The sequence below is a fragment of the Limulus polyphemus genome, unplaced genomic scaffold, assembly GCF_000517525.1.
Source record: "Limulus polyphemus unplaced genomic scaffold, Limulus_polyphemus-2.1.2 Scaffold5587, whole genome shotgun sequence".
In the NCBI taxonomy this organism is placed as follows: domain Eukaryota; kingdom Metazoa; phylum Arthropoda; class Merostomata; order Xiphosura; family Limulidae; genus Limulus; species Limulus polyphemus.
In genome coordinates, this window is record NW_013671197.1 from 12,966 (window position 1) to 33,939 (window position 20,974).

Here is a 20,974-nt window from a genome sequence, read left to right on the forward strand (position 1 = left end):
GAGGGTCGCGGGTTCGAATCCCCGTCACAACGAACATGCTCGCCGTTTCAGTTGTGGGGCGTTATAATGTGCCGATCAATCCCACTACTCATTGGTAAAAGAGTAGTCCAAGAGTTGGCGGTGAGAGGTGATGACTAGCTGCCTTCCCTTTGCGCGAAATTCAAAAACAAAACAAACTAAAAGCTTTCCATGTATTATTTTTACAAACATTCATGCCTTACACTTTGTAAAACATCATATAAAATAAAATATGATCTTCTTTCCTTAGAAGTTTCAACTTTTTTCCGCCCCCAGTGGCACAGCGGTATGTCTGTGGACCTACAACTCTAGAAACCGGGTTTCGATACCCGTGGTGAGCAGACAACAGATAGCCCATTGTGTAGCTTTGTGCTTAACTTCAAATGAACAAACAATTTTCCGTAGTATTTATCTTCTCTTTCTTTCTACGTTATTATAACTGTTTTCATTCTGTAGTATTTATCTTGTTATAATAACGTAGAAAGAAATAGAAGATAAATATTACAGAATAAAAACAGTCATAATAACGTAGAAAGAAAGAGAAGATAAATACTACAGAATGAAAACAGTTACAATAACGTAGAAAGAAAGAGAAGATAAATACTACATAATAAAAACAGTTGCAATAACGTAGAAAGAAAGAGAAGATAAATACTACAGAATAAAAACAGTTACAATAACGTAGAAAGAAAGAGAAGATAAATACTACAGAATGAAAACAGTTACAATAACGTTGAAAGAAAGAGAAGATAAATACTACAGAATGAAAACAGTTATAATAACGTAGAAAGAAAGAGAAGATAAATACTACAGAATTAAAACAGTTATAATAACGTAGAAAAAAAGAGAAGATAAATACTACAGAATAAAAACAATTATAATAACGTAGAAAGAAAGAGAAGATAAATACTACAGAATAAAAACAGTTATAATAATGTAGAAATACTACAGAAGAAAAACAGTTACAATAACGTAGAAAGAAAGAGAAGATAAATATACAGAATGAAAACAGTTACAATAACGTAGAAAGAAAGAGTGTTTTTATTCTGTAGTATTTATCTTCTCTTTATTTCTACTTTAAGTGGATATCATTTATTATTATTAATTCTGTTATTTTCTAACGTCACTTCACCCTAATATATTTTTACTAGGTTTCCGTGAACTTGTATAGCTAATAGTATGGATACTTGTAAGAGAGTAAAACCTATTGTTGCGTAACATACAATAGTTTAATTGAAAACGTTTACTTTACAATATGTATTCGTATTGTATTTGCACATATCTCTATCCACAAACGTTTTCTTTCGTGTTTGTTGCTTTACTTCTTATACTTCTTTATATGCACCGTAGGAGGTTGAAAAGAAAAGCAACAGTGGAACAACTATTTGGTACCAGTAAGATGATCCGTTTATATTCGGATATATTCTTGCCAACAGTACACAAACTAAAACAAACACAAATGGGCCAGGCGTAACTTACTGGTTACCGTGCTCGGACTATGAAACCTAGGGTTCGTGGCTAGCGTCTCTTAACCGCAAGAACGCGCTCCGCACTTTGGGGCCGTCAAGATCAAGTACCAATATTCGGTCAGACAAGATCAGCTCAAACAGTTGGCATAGTTCTGTTAACTAGATGTCTTCCTCGTAGTCTATCACTTAAAAATTAGGGATGGCTATACTCAGATAGTCCTTGTGTAGCTTTGCACAGAAATTCTGGAACAACTAAACAGACATTCACAAGTAATGATCTAGTTAAGTATTTAGCTTGTGTTTGTTTTAACGCAAAGCAACACAAGTGGCTATCTGCGCTCGCTCTGTCCACTGCATGGAATCTAACCTTGACTCTAGCGTTATAAGTCCGTAAAAATACCGCAGGACCAATAGAGGGCAAAGTATTTAATATCATTAGTCTAGCGTGATTAGTAATTAAAATTGCCCTTATATATCCGTCGAAAAACTTGATTTTATGTGTTTAGTATGTTAAAATGGAAAAGTAGGTAACTATCTGATGTACAGTTTTATTCCTCGAATAAATTTAGGGAAAAAAAAACATCCAAAAAAGATACCTATAATAAATGTACATGTTATGAAGTAATCATAGATTTAATTATTTTAAAGTTTTTATTGAACTTTATTATGGCATATAAAATAAACGTTTTCGTATTTCAGAAAATCTTTTTCTGGGAGTGAGACTTAAACGATTGCAAATCTATCAGTTTTTAGAATGTGATGTTTATAATCTAAAGTTATTTTATACATAGTTTGTTTGCTTTGTGATTTTGGTAGCTGTTGGGTCTTTTGATAATATTTTATTATAACAAAAACCATAAATGCCCCAACTCGTATATTTTCTTCATTACATATTTTTCCAAAGTTCAAACTCTTCCTCCAGATGTCCTCTTCGCAGCTCTACGTAATGAACTAAAAATAGCTGTATGACTCTCCGCATCCATCGTGAATTTTTACCTCCGCTGAGTTTGGAATTCTGGAGTTACGCTCTTTAAATGTAATTTGGCGTGTTTTTCTGTTACATTTTGGTTGATACAGTTTATTATATGCATTAACTCTGACCTCGTGCATTGAATGGACCTTGTTACGTGTGAATGATAGTTTTGCTGGTCAACGGATATTGTTTTAGAATAGTCTGATAGTTCGTCGTTCAGCAAAAGTTTGTGTAAACAACTAATGGACAACATGATGTAAGTATGCACGAATGTGAATAATACCTATTTATTGACGTAATTATAACTACGAACGATGGTTTTAAAATATTATGTGTACAAATGAAACAGTTAATAGACTTTGCTCCAAGGTTTTTATAATTGAATATTTGTTACATATAACTAAAAATAAGTATTTAAAGTTTAATATTATGCAGGAAAAATCTAGTACACATGAAAACGACAACTTGACATTCACGTGTGTCTTAAAAGTTACGGTTTAAATGCCGAAACATTAGCCTCCAGTAGGCCTAAAATTTGTGATAAAATTCACGTAAACTGCCGATGTGTCTTTGTTTCTGTACGTTATTTTTAATTTCTCTACTTCATGTTCTGAATCAGAGTTGTGTAAAAATATCATTTTAGGTGTATCTTTCTCCCATAAATCACTTCCAGAGAGGCGTTTCGTTTAATACCAGAACTCGTCAGTTGGGTGGACCATAAAAGTTTTTTTTTGTTTTTAGTTTTTTTTTGCTATGATGTTTTATAAAGTATAAGGCATGAATGTTTGTAAAAATAATACATGGAAAGCTTTTAGTTTGTTGTGTTTTTTGAATTTCGCGCAGAGCTGCACGAGGGCTATCTGCTCTAGCCGTCCCTAAGTGTGAGACTACAGAGAAGGCAGCTAGTCATCACCACCCACCGCCAACTCTTGGGCTACTTTTTACCAACAAATAGTGGGATTGACCGTCACATTATGACTCCCCCACGGCTGAAAGGGCGAGCATGTTTGGTGTGACGGGGATTCGAACCCGCGACCCTCAGATTGCGAGTCGAGTGCCCTAACCACCTGTCCAGACCATAAAAGATGAAAGATTATCTGAAACACTACTTATATATGAAGTATAATACATCAAAAGTTCCAGTTCAAAAAACTAAAGTTGAGAAGCATTAAAACCAATAGGCCTAAAATTTGTGATAAAAAACACGTAAACATCTATTTACTTTCATTGTTCCATTAACTTGCTTTATTATCTCAAGCAAACAGTCATTAATTTTTATTTTAAATGCTAGGTTGTTTACACATGACATTTCCCAGAATTTTGTTTGAAAATATTGTCCATGACCGATGGGAAACTTTGAATATACATATTAACCGAACTTCTATTTGTTCACCATAGATTCTGTTAGGGTGCGCCACGCAACAAACAAGTGTTTGATAGAAAGCCAAAAGAAAAGAAAAAATAAACGTATTTCAAACGATTTTAGTGCTTTAAAACAGATGTATAGAAGAAAAAGATAAGCAGTTTAATAAAATAATTGTATATGAGATGTAAGAATTATTTTACAAATAATAAAAGCGAAGTTAGTACCAGACCCAATTATATGCAATAATAAGAAGAGAGCACACGAAAGAGGTATATTTTTTTTATCATGACTTACGTAATAGAACGTGTAAAATATTGAAAATTCCAAGACAGTGTTTATGAAATGCGCTTAATAAGGTACTGAGATTGTCTGCACAATCGCAGTAATGAAATTGAAATGAAATGAAAAGATAAAGGCCATGCACCATTGTAAAGGTTTATTTATTCATGATTTTTAACAGGACTCTCACGACCCAGTGGGGGACATTTTTGTTGAAACGACTAACCAATCCGGTTTTTCTTAATTTGAACTGAAATTTTTTGGACATTTTTATTGGTTAAAAGAAAGGCATTTCCCGCACTCTTTTAGCGTTGGGGGCTGCGAAAAGTGATTTGAACTGATAAGGTGACTAAAATCCGTCAGCACATCACGAGCTTAACGGCCAAGCACAAGAAGCATGGAAGTCTCCAAATGACACACAGAGGTATTCAGGAACCGTTTAGACCTACCTTGGTAGATATTGTAAAGCAAGCCGAATACAGTATTATGCCTGTAGCTGCTTTGAAAGTGTTCCTGTCTGCTCATCCTACTGCTGACTATTGTGATGCTTCGGCATTCCCTACCGAATTGTAGGTGAAATCTTTCATATCTCAATTGAAAGCTAAGCATAAAAAGGTGATAGCAGAAGCATAAAATGTTGACAATTGCTTAATTTATGATGCCGAGAATGTGGCTTTATTGATATATATACTGAATTTACTTCCAGCAGGTAGATCTTAGTACCAGTTAGTATGGAGACTTGAGGGTGCTGTATTTCACTTAAAAACTTATCAATTAACAAACGAAAACTTGTCTTGAAAAGATACGTCCAAAACCACCCTCTTTGAGAGTTTCCGGATTGAACTTACTTTTAATAATTGTAGTGCAAAGACATTCTTTGGCTCATGAGAGACGTATTAAAAAACCAGTTATACAAAATCGAGTGGAGTTTAATTATGTCCATGTACGACGTAGCATATTTACCAAAAAACTGCAAACAAAATTACGTTGGAAAATTAAGGTTTATGTTTTTGCATGGTTGCAGACATTGATGGACTACGTGTCAAGATTGATGGAGTCATAATAAGATAGAAGTATCGTGGTCTATGTATGAAATATCATTTTATCGTTTTGTGTCTGCCCTCTATGTTTCGATCGTTACCAAAATTATCATTTGAATCAAAGCTAATCATTAAAATCATTAGAGAGATCAAGACAGCGCCCACTAGATCAGCAGTAAGTTTACGTATGTACAACGCTAAAACCCGTATTTCAATTCAACGAGGTACACAAAGATCAGATAGTCCATTGCGTAGCTTTGTGCTAAAACAAGAACAATGACAACGAACTCTATCTACTGATTAAAGGAAAATAATAGCTCTCACATAATATTTAGAAAATTCACTAAAACCATTGTGGTACAACTACATTAGAGGAAGAATTTGGAAAAATAACACTAAACAACAATAACGTTCGAAAGGTCGTGTATGACACTTGTGTTTCTGTAAAAGGCAGTAGTTGCCGTAGATTCAAGTAAATTTCATCATAAATACTCTGCCTAAACAATCTATCAAAGTACAATAACAAAAAATGTTTTATTTTATTTTAAACGGCATTTTGAAGATGTGAACTACATTTGGACAGATTTCTCTTCTGCAATCATATCTCAAAGAGGAGGACAGTACTTCATCTTCACCTGCAGAACACTATCACCGTACTCTGCACTGAATGATTACAGACATCTTTGTGTGGAACCCATTCAGGAGGGTGCCTCCATATTCAACCACCCCAGCGACTTGGAACTGGAAAGTGATAAGGACTCCTATACTCCACTAGAATAAAGGAGGGTGAAAAGGCGGTGGAGAGTCTGGAGGAATGCCATCATCTGAGAGAGTGCAATGGATGACCATGAAACCCTATTTTGAAAAGCAGACCATACCGAGCTATTCACTACAGGCATGACAGGGATGAGCAGCTATCCCTTTCTGCTTTACCCATACAGTCCATGGGTGGTACAGTCCAGGACGTGCATGTTTATAAAGCAAAATATCGCGAGGTTATTCACCTACAAGCGATCTTGTGGAACACCCCATCTCAATGGTGAGCATTGCGAAACCATGTAGTATAAAGTGCGAATCAACATGGCTGTACAGTGCATATTTCAAGTTAAAGAATACCTGATCAGGCACCACTCACCACAGAGCGGGATCCATATAATGAGAAACAAGGTAAAGGGCTCTGAAAAGAAAGAAAGTATGAATAGAAACTTATCAGTCAGAGTCGCGCCGAAGACTGAAGAATGGCCACAGGTGGAAGACGAAAATACAATGGAGAAGAAACCGCAATATGATGTATATAATGGAAGACGAACGTATTGGGCGTGGTCACATGCCTGATTGTTGAATCTCTTCCTATGGACGACGAAGACGAGAAGCAAGGGACAAGGTGAGGTGTTTAATCTGATGAGAAGACACCCGGAACAAATTCCGGGAGAAAGAAGGTAATGAGGAATAAGCCAATCGGATCAAATGTTGAACCAAATTGGTAAGTGTTGAAGGTGAAAGATCACGAAGAGAGGAAGACTGCCAAGGGATAAAGAGTCTGGAATGGGTACCACAGAAGGAAGCCATATGGGCAATATAACAACAAAGAGCCCTGACCAGACACAGAAGCTAATCTGGATCCAGTCAAGGGTAAAGATGAGGAACAGAAGGAAGGAAAATAGGCGAAAAGGAGGAGATACCCTCCCGAGCCGCCGAGGTCTTTGGGGGGAAGGAGTGATCCGGATAAAGGAGAAGATAGATAGGGTGATAAAGTGTGCATGAAACGTCAATGGCAAACAAGTCCAATCGTCGACATCCACAGGCTAAGAGGAGAAGGAAATATGTTTTGAGGGGAAGATGGGACATGAGGAAAGTGGTTCAAATGGAGGTAAAGTGAGGGAATGGTTTACCACATTAACATCCCAATCTGGAAGGGTAGGTCCCATGAGAGGGCAATGCAACCAGAAGGAATGCAGTAGCATGGTAAGGACATGTGAAGTAAAAACTATGGTATCAGGAAAAAGTAAAGGTATGGGATAAAGCCACTCTATAGCACGAGAAATTGAGAACCCCCGAAAATTCTGACACCTGAGCCACAGTAAGCTGGTAAGTGGGAAATCCACAAGTTGTTGACCAACTGCGGATAAAAGAACTGGATAAAAGCCAGGTGGGAAAATGCAGGATGTGAAGGGTGGGATGTAGGACCGTGACCAGGATTGACAAAGAAGGTAAGGAGATGACAGAAGAGGTACAGGACGAGAGAGTATTAGGTGCTATAACCAGGGAAACCATGGCTGAACTGGCTAATAAGGAGCATTCAGAATGACTCGACAAGGAGTGGTATGAATGAGAGAGATCACCTGATGAAGTAATCTGATAGGAGGATAAACATAAAGATATTTGTGGGACCAATCTTGGCTGAAGGCATTGACTGAGTCTGAGGATGAGGGACTGGCAACCAAAAGAGGGGTAGCTTGTGATTCAGGCTCGTAGCAAAGGCATCCACGTAGGTAGAGCCCTACCAACTGAAAAGCTCTGAAAACAAGGGGGATCTAAGGACCACTCTGTTGGATATATCCAGTTGGGGTGAGAAAGACGACCCACAATAAGATTGAAAGCACCAAGTACATGACACATAATAAGATGAATGTGTTGCATGTGGGCCCAGTATAAGAAATCCAATGTCCAAAAACATAGATCTCTTGACTGGGTGCCCCCTTAGTGATTCATATGTGCCACCACCATAAAATTGTCTGAATGAATCATCATCAGACAATGTCAGGCGAGAAGAAGGAAGTGATTCAAAGCCCAATGCACAGCTAGAAGTTCGAGAACGTTGATATGCAAAGTGATTTCATCCACAGATCAATGGACCAAAGCTTCCTGACGGTTGACTCATTCACTCCAACCTTGCAGGGATGCATCCATGAAAAGATGTAGATCCAGACTTGGAGGAGGAAGTGGAACGCCTGCTGAAGTATGTACCTTGTCTAACCACCAAAGCAGGTCATTTCCCATGGTAAGAAGAAGGGTAATGGGAGTAGAATGAGGAGCCTGCACAAGGTTCCATTGACCGTGAAGAGCTCCCTGAAGGGATCTCATATGGACACGACCGAGAGGGACTAGAGAAGTCATTGAAGACCACATCCCCAAAAGCAATAGAACCTTACAAGTAGTAAGTGATTGAACCAAGAGGGCGTGGAAAAATATCAATTCCAAAGAACAAAGTCTTAAAGGAGAAGGCTGAGCCCGACTTATACAAGTGTTGAAAAGTACCCCTAAATGGACGAGTTGTTGGGTAGGTCTGAGGAAGTACTTCTCCAGTTTGATTAACTAGCCCACTCGAGCAGGCACTAAATGGAGCTGCTGAGTATGGCTGGCCGGCTCCAGTTTGGAATGAGCCAGAAGAAGCCAGTCATCCATGTAATAGTGAAAACTGAACCCCAGAACATGAAGATGTAGAGCAAATGCTCGGACCACCTGGCAGAAAACAAGAGCCTGAAGCAAGCCCGAATGGTAGTGCTCGAAATTGATAAGCCACCCTGAGATGGACAAACTGAAGATACAGACGAGACCAAGGTGGTATAGGTATATGGAGATAAGCATTGGCAACATCCATTTTGATCATCCAGAAACCTGAAAAAAATGCCCACCTCAGAGTGAGGAAAGACTCCATGGTAAACTGGGGCAGGTGAATGAAGTAGTTGAGGCAGGATACATTCATGACCACCTTCTAGTCCCCAATTTTCTTGGAACCATCAAAATGTCGGAAATATAAACCTGATAAAGGATGTAGAATAGGCTTGATGGCTTGCTGAGAGAGCAATTTCCGAACTGCTTCCAACAGACGCTGACTGGTCACGGGATCGGAGGAGGAGGGAAGGAAACAGGGAAAGGAAATGTGGGAAGTGAGGAAACAAAGGGGATCACGAATCCTTCTGATAAAACCTGAAGAATGCATTGATCCTTGACAAAGGAGTGCCAGTGATGACGAAATTTGGCAAGCCAAGCTCCTACCAGACCAGAACCCACTGGATAGTCACCAGTACTGTCAGCGACGTGAGGTGCATCATCGAAAAAACGAAGAGGCACCCTGCAAAGGGACAGGTAAGGGTTGGGAAAGAGAAGGTTGGGAAACAGTAATAGGTGACATATGGGCTCTGATGGAGACAAACGTGTGACAATATTGGTAGGGGTGGATTTTTGTTGGACTGATGTCACCCATGGCATTTCTGAGATTGTGTCAAAAATGTACCGCTGCAGAAATGGGGCCATACGTAAATCCCGAATTTGAACCAAAAATTTTTTGATGCTTTGGATATTTCCGTGTACTTCAATCAAGAGCGAAAAATATCACGAACATTCGGATTATAAATTAAGCGATTACAGCTTTTTTGTTATTTCAGAATGGTAAACAGAACCAAGCCAAAATCACATGATGACGTAGAAGCTCCCATCAACAGAGAAACCACGTATGCAAAGCCAGAGCTGAAGATGGCAAACAAGCCAGTGTGGAGGAAAGAATGGAAAAGGTATCCTCAGAAAACCCCTCAGGATTTCCGTGGAGAGCCTCAGAAGAAAGATACCATAAAGAGTTGTAAGGGTAAGCTGCAGGTGATAAAACTGGGCATGTGTCAGATTGACAAGTGATTTGGGAGCTATCACCCAAACAGGATGGAACCTAACAACTGTTGGTCCAAAAGGGGACAGTCAGCACGATGGTATGAAAGCACGAACTGCTCTGAAACCTGCAGGGGGTGAGGCATGCTAATCCAATCACTTAATTGTGATGCAAATTGATCAGGGGAGGGAAGAAAAACCAAAAAGGGGTGAGAGGATTTTTTATGTAATAAGGAAGGATGTGGCTCATAAGAAATAAAAGAAAGGGATAAAACAACACATACCTAAGAACCAAATTCCCAAACGACGGAATTATGCCTAACCAATTCCTTAGGCAGGGGATGGGAAGATACGGTAAAATCAGAAAGCAGAAATAGATGATCAAAGTCCTCGTCAGTCTGAACAGGCTTTGCCTGTTCAGGAGGAAATAGCGCGAGGTGCAGGTGAAAAGGCTGACTCATGTAAATTCACTGTTTAAGTCACCTGCACATGAGCCTGAGAAAGAATACTAGTGACCCTGAAGGTGTGACATGAACTTCAGAATTCATTGTGAAGAGTCCACCAAATTCTAGTGGTGAATTTAAAAAATATTGCAAACGGAACTAACTGGTAAAATGTTTTAAAGTGAAGAAACTGTCTGAATGAAAATTCAATAAATCAAAGAAACCACTATGTGAGGAAACTAAAGCCAAACATGAATTGTTAGACAAACAAGAAGCACATCCAAATACAAGCACTGCCAAACAAGATGTGATAGTTCACTAGATGAGTATAGAGGTAGTCACATACATCATGTGAGCATGTCATGCTCTTATTGATGGAGAAGTGACTCATGATGATTTGCATGAGAGACATGTTGGAATATTACAATTACAATAGGGGAGCAGAAGGCTTGTGGCATGCACAAAGAAAAGTTCGCATATAGGGGCAGAACCGATCGGACATAACTAATATTGTAAAACATTGGTGGCATGTTGATGCTCTGTATGATGAGATCATCATGGCGATCTAGCAATGCGCCCCCTGGTTCCACTTTGTGTAACTATGACGTCTTTACCCCTCCCCTCCTCATTGTATGGAGTCGACACTCGTGTGTCGCCCTCTGGCGGCGTGCCACGCAACAGCTCCAATAACTACTGTAGCACGATTTTTGCCACCTAGTGTAAGTTGATATGTTTTCATATTTCACTGAAAGGCGAAGCAGCCAAAGTGCTAAGAATTACTAGAAGATGATAGTTTAAAACATTTACTCGCACTGAAGTTTACACACACACACACACACATATATATGTATAAACACACAGCAAGCCATATTAAGATACATCATCATTATCTAGTTTAATGAAGACTTGTATTACTATAAACTGCAGTTCTCAGATGGGCAGGGATGGGCTTTTTACCCAATGTGCCCCTTTTATTATTATTGCAGAAATTGTTTTAAAACTGTTTTGATGCTTTGGATATTTCCATGTACTTCAATCAAGAGCGAAAAATATCACGAACATTCGGATTGTAAATTAAGCGATTACAGCTTTTTTGTTCTTTCAGAATGTCAACAAAGAAGACACTCAATTTGAGGGAAAAAATAATATGTAACACTCTGGAATAATTTGGATCCAACCTTAGTACATGCAGCAATAAACAAAATGCAAGTAATTCTCTAATTTGTCATAAAAATCACACTGTGCATGATAAAGGGATCCATTTCACCCTGTTATATACATTGTAAAGGGCAGATGTTGTCGTAGCAGTATTGCCCATATTAACGTACAGAATGTGATAAGTTATGTTGACATAACATAACGTTTTGGGACAACATGAGACCTATTGGTCTATCTTGGCTGTTCCATCCTCTAAACTTAATTAGAATAAATATTTTTTTTTTAACAAATCTTAAAGTCAGCCCTTATCATTCATATACTTATCAAGCTTTTTCTTAAACTCACTTAAATGTACTGCCTCCACAACATCCAAAGGCCAACCACCCTGTTAGAAAAATAATACTGTCTTAGCTGAAGATGACTCCTACCCTGCCGAAAGTTATGTTTATGTCCTCTAGTCCTACTATTCTCACTGTTAAATATAATAAAAGATGATGCATCAACACTATCAATTCCCTTTACAATCTTAAACACGTCAATCATATCTCCCCTAACTCTTCTTTTTTCAAGAGAAAACAATTTGAGCAATTTCAACCTATCCTCGTATGACAACCCCTCCATCCCAGACACCATTCTAGTAACCCTTCTCTGAACCCTTTCCAACAATTCAACGTCTTTCCTAAGGTAAGGAGCCGAAGACTGAACACAGTATTCCAAATTTAGCCTAACCAGTGACATATACAATGAAATTATAACCTCTCTAATCTTGTATTCAATATTATTTACCCTACCATTAGCAACAGAACACTGCTTGGATGGCTTTAGAGACTGATCAGCTATTACACCAAGATCTCTTTCTTCCATAACACTGTGAAGGTTATTCCCATCCAAATTATACTTATAATTTAAATTATGATAATCCACATGCATTATCTCGCATTTATTATAATTAAAACTCATTTTGATCAAAGTCAGATTAAGCCTTCACTAGTGTATAATTAAAAGATAGCAAATCAAATTAAACATATTTATTTTTATTACCTATCTCAGACATTATTAAGTTACCAAATATCCTTATTTATGAAGATTTGTGCATACAAATATATATATTGTACTGTTGGCAAGGTTAACATAACACAATTGAGGGTACGATAGGTAATATATTACTTCGACTACACCTGTCCTTACACTCGGAATATTGCTCGGGCTTTTCCGTCGTAGTTAAGTATCAACGGAAAAGTCCGAGCGATGCTCATATTGCTGACTTGAGTTTGGTTTCAAATAGTGGCGGTAACGTAGTATTGTAACAACACATTCGTTTGTTGTATTGGCCTGTAAATTGTAGTTCTAACTTACAGATATGTTATAATTATACTTATAACGAGTTAAAAAGGTGCACAGCGTTTCAAACTTCGTTCTCAGTTGACGAAGCTTAATTCAATAATTAAAAAAACTATAAACCATTTTTAATTGCATGTTTATACAGAGGGCGTGTTTTGAAAAAGTTTCAGTGGGTTGTTTTAAAGTTGGTAATAAGCTAATTTCGAGTTTAAAGTAAACTGTTTGGAGAAGAAAATGTAATATGTATTTGATGTGAATCTAAAACAACCGAGTAAGCTTAATGATAATATATGTTTTACCGTATAAGTGTGAGATAGTGTCACTGTTATTCATTAGATTGATAGCTGATTATTTGGCCATCGTCATATACTTCCTAACTTCTAAATTTAAGACTTATTAAAATTAATTTTAATATTTTACATTGAGAGCATACGATTACGAGTAAAAACTAACCAGTTTAGTTTTACATTTTTAGGCTTAACTTAGCTATTATATCAGCCGTAGCCTACATCATTAGTAGATGTACTAAATAAGCGTAAGTTATATATGATAGTTGTATAACTATAAAGTCAATACTATAAAATATGCTGTATTATTAATATAAGTTTATAATTTTAAAAAAATTGACTTATAAGTTACATTGGTCATTACATTAGTATGTCATTAGTATGATTATAAACAGCAATAATAATTAATTTAAATATTTTTGTAGTTATTATTTTATTTTCAATTTTACTTATATTCAAAGTATTTCAGTTAAAAAGCATAAGTTTTTATAAAAAACAATCAGATGTTTAGAGCTAGAAATAGAGGTGAGGCCCTAGGTCTAGGAGTGCTCTATTACTATTAGTATCACTATCAGGCTGTGGGAATGAACTATTTAGCAGGATACAACTACAACAGTACAAGACTTAAAATTTAAACTTTCAAGGATATGTTTAGAGCAATAGTTAGGGTAGTCTACTTAAGTAAACTAAGTAACAAAGTGTTGGAAAAGATTTAGGAATTCATCAAATATAATATAAATTAAAATTGCATAATGGTAAAATATCTTGGAAAATTTTGAAAAACAAATTAAGGTATCTAGGGTAGTGAGGAGGTTGGAAATGGATTTTTCGCACAATTTAAATAGTTTTAAAGATAAATCTTTGAGATTTAAAGCTCAGTTTCAGTATTATTGTAATGTTACTAGATATATTTTTATTTTTGTCATAAGTAGACAACTCGATCTGATTGGAAGTTAATTAGGAATATCAGTAACAAATTTTAACGTACTATAAATACTCGGGACCTACTTAAAAACAGTTGTTTTAGACCTTGTGATTTAAGCATTATGTTTCATCTCATAATGTGTTGATTTATATTAATGGTAGGAATCAAAATAATACAAATTGTATTGGCTTTGATCTAATGATTATTTTGAATTATTTTCTTTATAGCCCAGGATGTATGACAAGAATCAAACATGTTTTATTATGCAGTTGATATCTATTAAGTGTTCAATTATTTGAATTGAATAATATTGGCATGTAGCTTTAATATGTTAACCCTTGGAGTTTTTCACTAAATTATGGTTTTTATAAGCAAGTGCTCATTTTATTCTAACAAAATAACCATTAGGCATTTTTTTTTCATATGTCACAGATACACAAATTAAAGGTAACAAGAGGCATGAGTACATAATGTTGTCCATATACATTTGCTTGATATCTTAGTTTACATTACTGTGAATAGTTTTGTATTCCTTATCTAAGAAAGGATACTGATTTACTGAAATTTCACACATAGGACTATTAGGATAATTCCAGGGATGGAAAGGTTATCTTACAAGGATAAGTTAAGATCTCTTAGCTTATCTTTTGCTCAGAAAAGAAGAGTGAGAAGTAATCTTAGTAAAGTTTACAAAGTTATCCAGGGGATCTATAAGATTATGGTCTCTGATTTCATTGTGCTACAGGCCTTGACATTAACATTTGAAGACACGAGTAAATGGCTGCTGGTTCTTCCTTCCCCCGTTAGCAACATTAGGATTCCTATTAGCAAAAAGTCATTCTTCTCAAGAATTAACTTTAACTGGATCATGATTAATTATTTCATGTATTAAATGGGAACAAGTATGTATATATCCTATTTATATTTACACATCTGTGTCATATGTTATTTTCAAATATTTTTGATGTTAAAACATTTTAATGACATGTAACAATGTTCTTATTTTAACATATTTTGTATCTAGGCATGAGCTCCTTGGTCACCACTCTCTACAGTATTCAACTGTTGTTACAAAAATGTATTTTATTATTTGAAGTTACTATTTAAGTGCCAAAAGCTGGTGAAGAATTAGAAGCCATTAAGTTTAAAATTTGTTTTAGTTGTGAATTGTTAAGAAGAATCTGAAAACAAAAAGATGAAACATCTGCAGTTTATGTGATCCATACTTCATTATTATCTCCGATGAACAACCACTTGGGCATAGTACTTTTAACTATGTTGCTGGAAAGACTGTACTGCATAAGCCAGATGGTAGGAATGTAGCTGTCTGTACTATGTGCTAATTGCCTTGACAACCAAACAAATGAATTGAAGCCATCCTCTCAGTCTCACTATCTACATTTCCCGATACCTAGCTCGGCCATGCCACGCATCTTAAATGAGTAGCACAAAATTAACGTGACACTAGCAAATGAAACAAAGTGCCCAATGATGATGAAACTTTGTCATTGCGTAGAGTATTTCACACACAGATTTCTGAGCTAATGCACAAAAAGTTTGTCACACTTATATATGGAAATTTTGGCTCAAAAGCATGGGAAAAAAGTAAAAAAATGACTTAATTTTAATGTTTAAAATGCCATTACTGATTATAGAGTAATCAACAATATCAAATACATTTATATTTTGAGGAGGGATGTTATGTATGTAGCATACTGTATAAATTGGTTTGACCCATGTAAACAACAGGCGAGTTCATGTATCTTGTATGTGCGGATACCTCAGTCGTGCAACTATCATTGAAATAAGAGTATGCAATAAGGTTGACTTACATATTCATGGGTGAGCTGTGGAGCAGGTGATTTGTTTCTTTGTCAGATCTGATTGATCTACCCTTTATATATACACAGTTTGAAATCTTTGAAACCACTACTTTAATCAGATCATCAAGCATCTTGTGTGTAATAATTTTGACCTTTGAAGACAAATGGTGATTCACAATCAGCCTGAATGTTAGACTAAAAGATGCCAACTTGGATTATTAATGGTCACACAGTTGTTTCAACATTTTATAAGCTTCAGCCTCAGAATTTGACACGCTAGAGAATTTCGTCAAGAGTTCTGAAATCATATCGAAACCTTGTTTCTGTACTCAGAATCTTGTAATATAAATGACTGAAATGTACACATCTTAGGCGTATTGATACTCACCAGTAAGAATCTGCAAAGGTCCCTATCGAAACCTTGTTTCTGTACTCAGAATCTTGTAATATAAATGACTGAAATGTACACATCTTAGGCGTATTGATACTCACCAGTAAGAATCTGCAAAGGTCCCTTCTTAACTGTGTACTATCAATTTATTTTTTAGTACCTTTTATGTTTTACTAAACACTAAAACTACAGCACTAACCAGCAATTTGCTACTTTGTTAGCATTAATTTCAAGCTCTGTGCTATGTTCTGAATCTATTGGAACAGAAGGATTCAAGATTAAGACAATATCATTTTCTTAATAGGGTAGTTGACTGATGGAGTGAATTGGCATTAGCAGTAGTGGTGGTCAGCACTTTACAGGAGTTTAAGAATTGATGATTTCTTGAAAAATAAAGGGTGTGCTTAAATATTTACTTTTACTAAGAGTGAACGTGTCCATTGTTTTCAACAGTTACGGACCATTTTTGGGAGGACGGTGAGGAATACTATCCTACATGTGTCCACCAAGTTTCATCAAAATCTGATCATTTTTGACTAAGTTATAGAGCAAAAATAGTGTAAAAAATCAGTTCCCATGTTAATGGATAGGGATTTTTTCTATTTTTGCAAACTTGCTGTGACCTTGACCTTTGAGTTTAACCCTCCAAAAGCTAATCACTTCTAAGTTGTATACCAATTTTTGTCCAATTCAATTCAGCCATTTTTGAGAAATCCTGCTGATAAACACACACAAACACAGGGGGTGAAAACATAACGTTCTTTACCTGTAGTAATGATGCAATGTTAGTAATGCCAAGTTGCTTTATTTTTCTTTCTTTCTTTCTTTCTTTTTTTTTTTGAGGGATTGTAAGAATATTAAGACACTTGATTTTTACAGTGTCAAATGACATTTGTCTGTTGGTTAGTTATGTTGATCATGCCTAAGAGAGAGCTATTATGACATTTATCACAACACAGTTTATGTATTTAGATTTTTTTACTTGTAGAAAATTAGGTAGACTTCTCTGTTGAACCAATTGGATCCATTCAAGTTATTTTTTTTACCAGATCAGTAAGGAAAATGACAACTGAATTCCAGATGCAACAATACGGGAAAAGTAGATCATTCAATCAACACATGTACTGTAATGTTGGTTTTCTTGAGGTTCTCCTATATTTCCTCCCCTCGGCAAATTTTGGGCATAGGAGTTATAATTTTCTGCCATCCTGAAAAGGTGCCATCTAACTAGGGCAGTATGGTTAAGCCTTGATGTTCAATCTATCAAGCCTCCCTCTTAATGCTGCATATACTTTGCTTCAATTTCTTTGTATCAACTTTAAGATACTTTTAAGCTAGCCCAGTGACTAACTTATTTTAAACATCTTAAATCAACCACTTGTAGGGTGAAGAGGAACACAAACATTTCTGAACACCCCAGTTGGGAAGGGCTTGCAGATACTCTGGATCTTTGTGATCCATTTCTCTAAACTAAATCTCTGTTATGGATAAAACAAAGATGCAACAATTACAATATAATTCTAAATTTACTTCATGTATCTTCATAAAACTTGGCACACTTTTAGTAAACATTACAAGTATGTTATACACACAAAAATTAGATTTTTTAAATAAATTATATATCCTAAAGATTCATCTGAGAATTTACAGAGTCCATAAGCATGAAAGGTGAATTTCATGATAGGAATAAAAATACTGTAAAAATGTGTAAATAGGCTATAAAACTTAATTCCTGTTTGGAGCATCAATTTTAGTAAACACACTTCAGTATTTCATAGCAAAGTTTGGCTTTCCTTGCCATAAAATTGATAAACAACCATCCGATTTATGTGGTTCAGAATCGTCTTTTACTATTTGTTATAAACGTTAGATAGGTAGGTATGAGTAAACAAGTGATTTCAAAAGAATGAAGAAATTGGAGAGGCATTTCTGGTAAATTTACTAAATATATTGATATCCCAGTAAATCAAGAAGGTGAAAGGTTATCTTTTATTGTAGCTTGTCAGTAAGTGATGTTTGAGTTTTTAATTGATTAAGCATTGTTTACATTGAATGGTAAAAGTAATAAACTATAAATTGAACAACGTGTAATGTGGATGTGTTATGTTATGTACAAGAGTGTGTATTGAGCAATTTGTTTCAAATATTTCCTTCTGAATTAAGAAATTAACTCTTGTGTTAAAATTTATTAACTATGTTTTGATGCCAAGTTTATTGATGTACATCAATAATATAATAGTTAAATTTTGAACTTTTGTTACCTCTACTTCAATAGCAAACTAAAATTTTAATTACTTTCTGATGTTTGAACAGAAGACTAGTTCATCGACACAGTAGTAGTCGGTCACCAAGCATCTCCCGGCGACATCGTCAGCACCACACTCATCATCAGGCAGCTCCAACAATTGTTGGTGCTCGTGGTGCAGATGCAAGTCAAACACATTCCCATAGCATAAGAGAATTAAGAACACAAAAAGAAGTAGCAGAGCAGGTAATATAGTCTATAAATTATTTAATCAGCCAGTTATGATCAAAGAATGAACCAATATAGTCATAAATTATTTTATCAGACAGTTGTGGTCAAAGAATGAACCAATATAGTCATAAATTATTTTATCAGACAGTTGTGGTCAAAGAATGAACCAATATAGTCATAATTTATTTAATCAGCCAGGTATGATCAAAGAGTGAACCAATATAGTCATAAATTATTTTATCAGCCAGGTATGATCAAAGAATGAACCAATATAGTCATAAATTATTTAATCAGCCAGTTATGATCAAAGAATGAACCAATATAGTCGTAAATTATTTTATCAGCCATGTGTGATCAAGGAATAAACCAATATAGTCTAGAAATTATTTTATCAGACAGTTATGGTCAAAGAATGAACCAGTATATAGTCTAGAAATTATTTTATCAAACAGTTATGGTCAAAGAATGAACCAATATAGTCTAGAAATTATTTTAACAGACAGTTGTGGTCAAAGAATGAACCTGTCTACGAAATAAGTAAATCTTGGCATAAAAAGTTTTCCAGATTTCAATATGAAAAGTAATGTTTTAATTGTATTTGAGTTCTTTTGATCACATGTTATAATTAACAAATACTTGAGAATTTTTGTTTGATATGAGAATTGTTTTCATAGTGGGCAAAGTAGGTAAATTACAAATTATATCTACAACACTAGTAGTGCATAATAAATTTTAGTTTGGATGATGTACTATATATTGAAAATTTAGTGAACAGCTGACTTTTAAGAACACTTTAAATGTATTTAGTATACGTTTTATATTTTCAGGGTTAAATTCAATGATTACATCTACAAAATAGAGGAAAAAGATGCGCCTTATTAAACATAACATGTAATATAAAGACAACAAGGGATAATTTATTTCTAACACACTGTTCCTGCACACCTACTTTAAAGAAAAAGAAAAGTAAAAATTGAACCCACCATTTATTGTTTAGGAAATCATCAGTTCTTCTATTCAGCTCTTCAGAGGTGCTTGCTTCCACAACTGATAGTGGCAGCTGTTCCACAAACTAATCACCTATCAGAAAATATAAAATTAGTTTACTTGGAGCTTCAATTCTTAAGAATGCTTTCCATCCTATTTTCTTCAGAATTCAGCAGAAAGAAATAAAATGTCTTCATCTTATTCATCCTTCTCTTACCCTTCTTTTCTGGAGAGAAAATAAGAGATTGTAAACTTTTGCCTTTCTATGGCTGAATTCATTCCATTTTCTGAACTCTTTCCAATAAGTCAATATTCTTTCTTAGATGAGGAGCTAAAATACTGTATACAGTGTTCCCGGAACCTAACTAATGACATGTATAAATGTATATCTTTTGACTTGTAATTCATATCAGGGGCATTCCCAGCCCTTTTTGCAGGGAGAGTTCAGAGACAGTGCCTCTAGTGGAAGATCCAGGAAATGAAACCTCCTGAAACTAAAGAATTTTAAGATTGTTGAACAATGAAAATATGGAAATTCAAGCACTTGAAATATACTTTCTTGAACTCTGTATTTTATTTTTAGGAAGGAAAATCTAAACAATCTTTATTCATAAAGACAAGGCTTGAGATATAACTTCGAAACTTTCTACTTTTACCAGCTGGCTTACTTAACCACATTTATTTCTAAACCTCACTGAATTATATGTCATATTGATTGGCAAAGCTGACATATATTGAGTAATCCAAGTTATATTAGCTTCTTAGATTGTATTTTTTTCCTTGGGTGACAACTATACCCTATTTGTTTAAAAAAATTGAAAATCTTACCCCACTGTACACCCTTCAGCATTTTATGGGAGGAACAGAGACCCAATATATCTTGCCTTGTGTAACCACTGTTACATAACCAATTGGATGTTACATGTGTTGTAAGGCATCTAGTTAAGAATTATATCATAACTTGTTTTGTGACAGTAGTTACACAAGGCAAGAGATCACTCATTATCTACTTTCAACAGTTGCAGTTTGATAAATGTCATATGTTTCCCACAATAATGCACTCTACTTTTCTGTGTGTCTACAGCTTATAAGTATTCAATGGATGACCCCTTAACTCCATTGATTATCATGCATCTGCTCACCAGGTATCACTGTTTATTCAAGAAAGATTCATTGACTTAAGCACCCATTTGGGCAACTAGGAAGGCATGGTTTATGGAAAGGTTTGTGCAAGCCCTCACTGGGAATGCCCTTGCACACATCTGTAAATTCATCTTAAAGTTGTCTTTACGTTACATGAGAAATAACTTTTAATTTTAATAAAATGGTCACTTTCATAGCTGATTTTTTTATTTTTTCCCCCTTTTTACTAGGAGATACAGTATCTGTGATTGGC

The 20,974-nt window shown here is 35.4% G+C and overlaps 1 protein-coding gene across 1 annotated transcript in view; it reads left to right on the forward strand.

The window, feature by feature from the left end:
* Positions 1-2,435: 2,435 nt before the first annotated feature.
* LOC106472763 overlaps positions 2,436-20,974 on the forward strand; it is a gene marked incomplete at its 3' end in the record, with an annotated part of 44,404 nt that continues 25,865 nt past the window's right edge. The window contains exons 1-2 of the mRNA XM_022401296.1: positions 2,436-2,716; positions 18,429-18,606. Of these exons, the coding sequence (XP_022257004.1) occupies positions 2,703-2,716; positions 18,429-18,606 (192 nt within the window). The remainder of the gene's footprint in view (positions 2,717-18,428; positions 18,607-20,974) is intronic.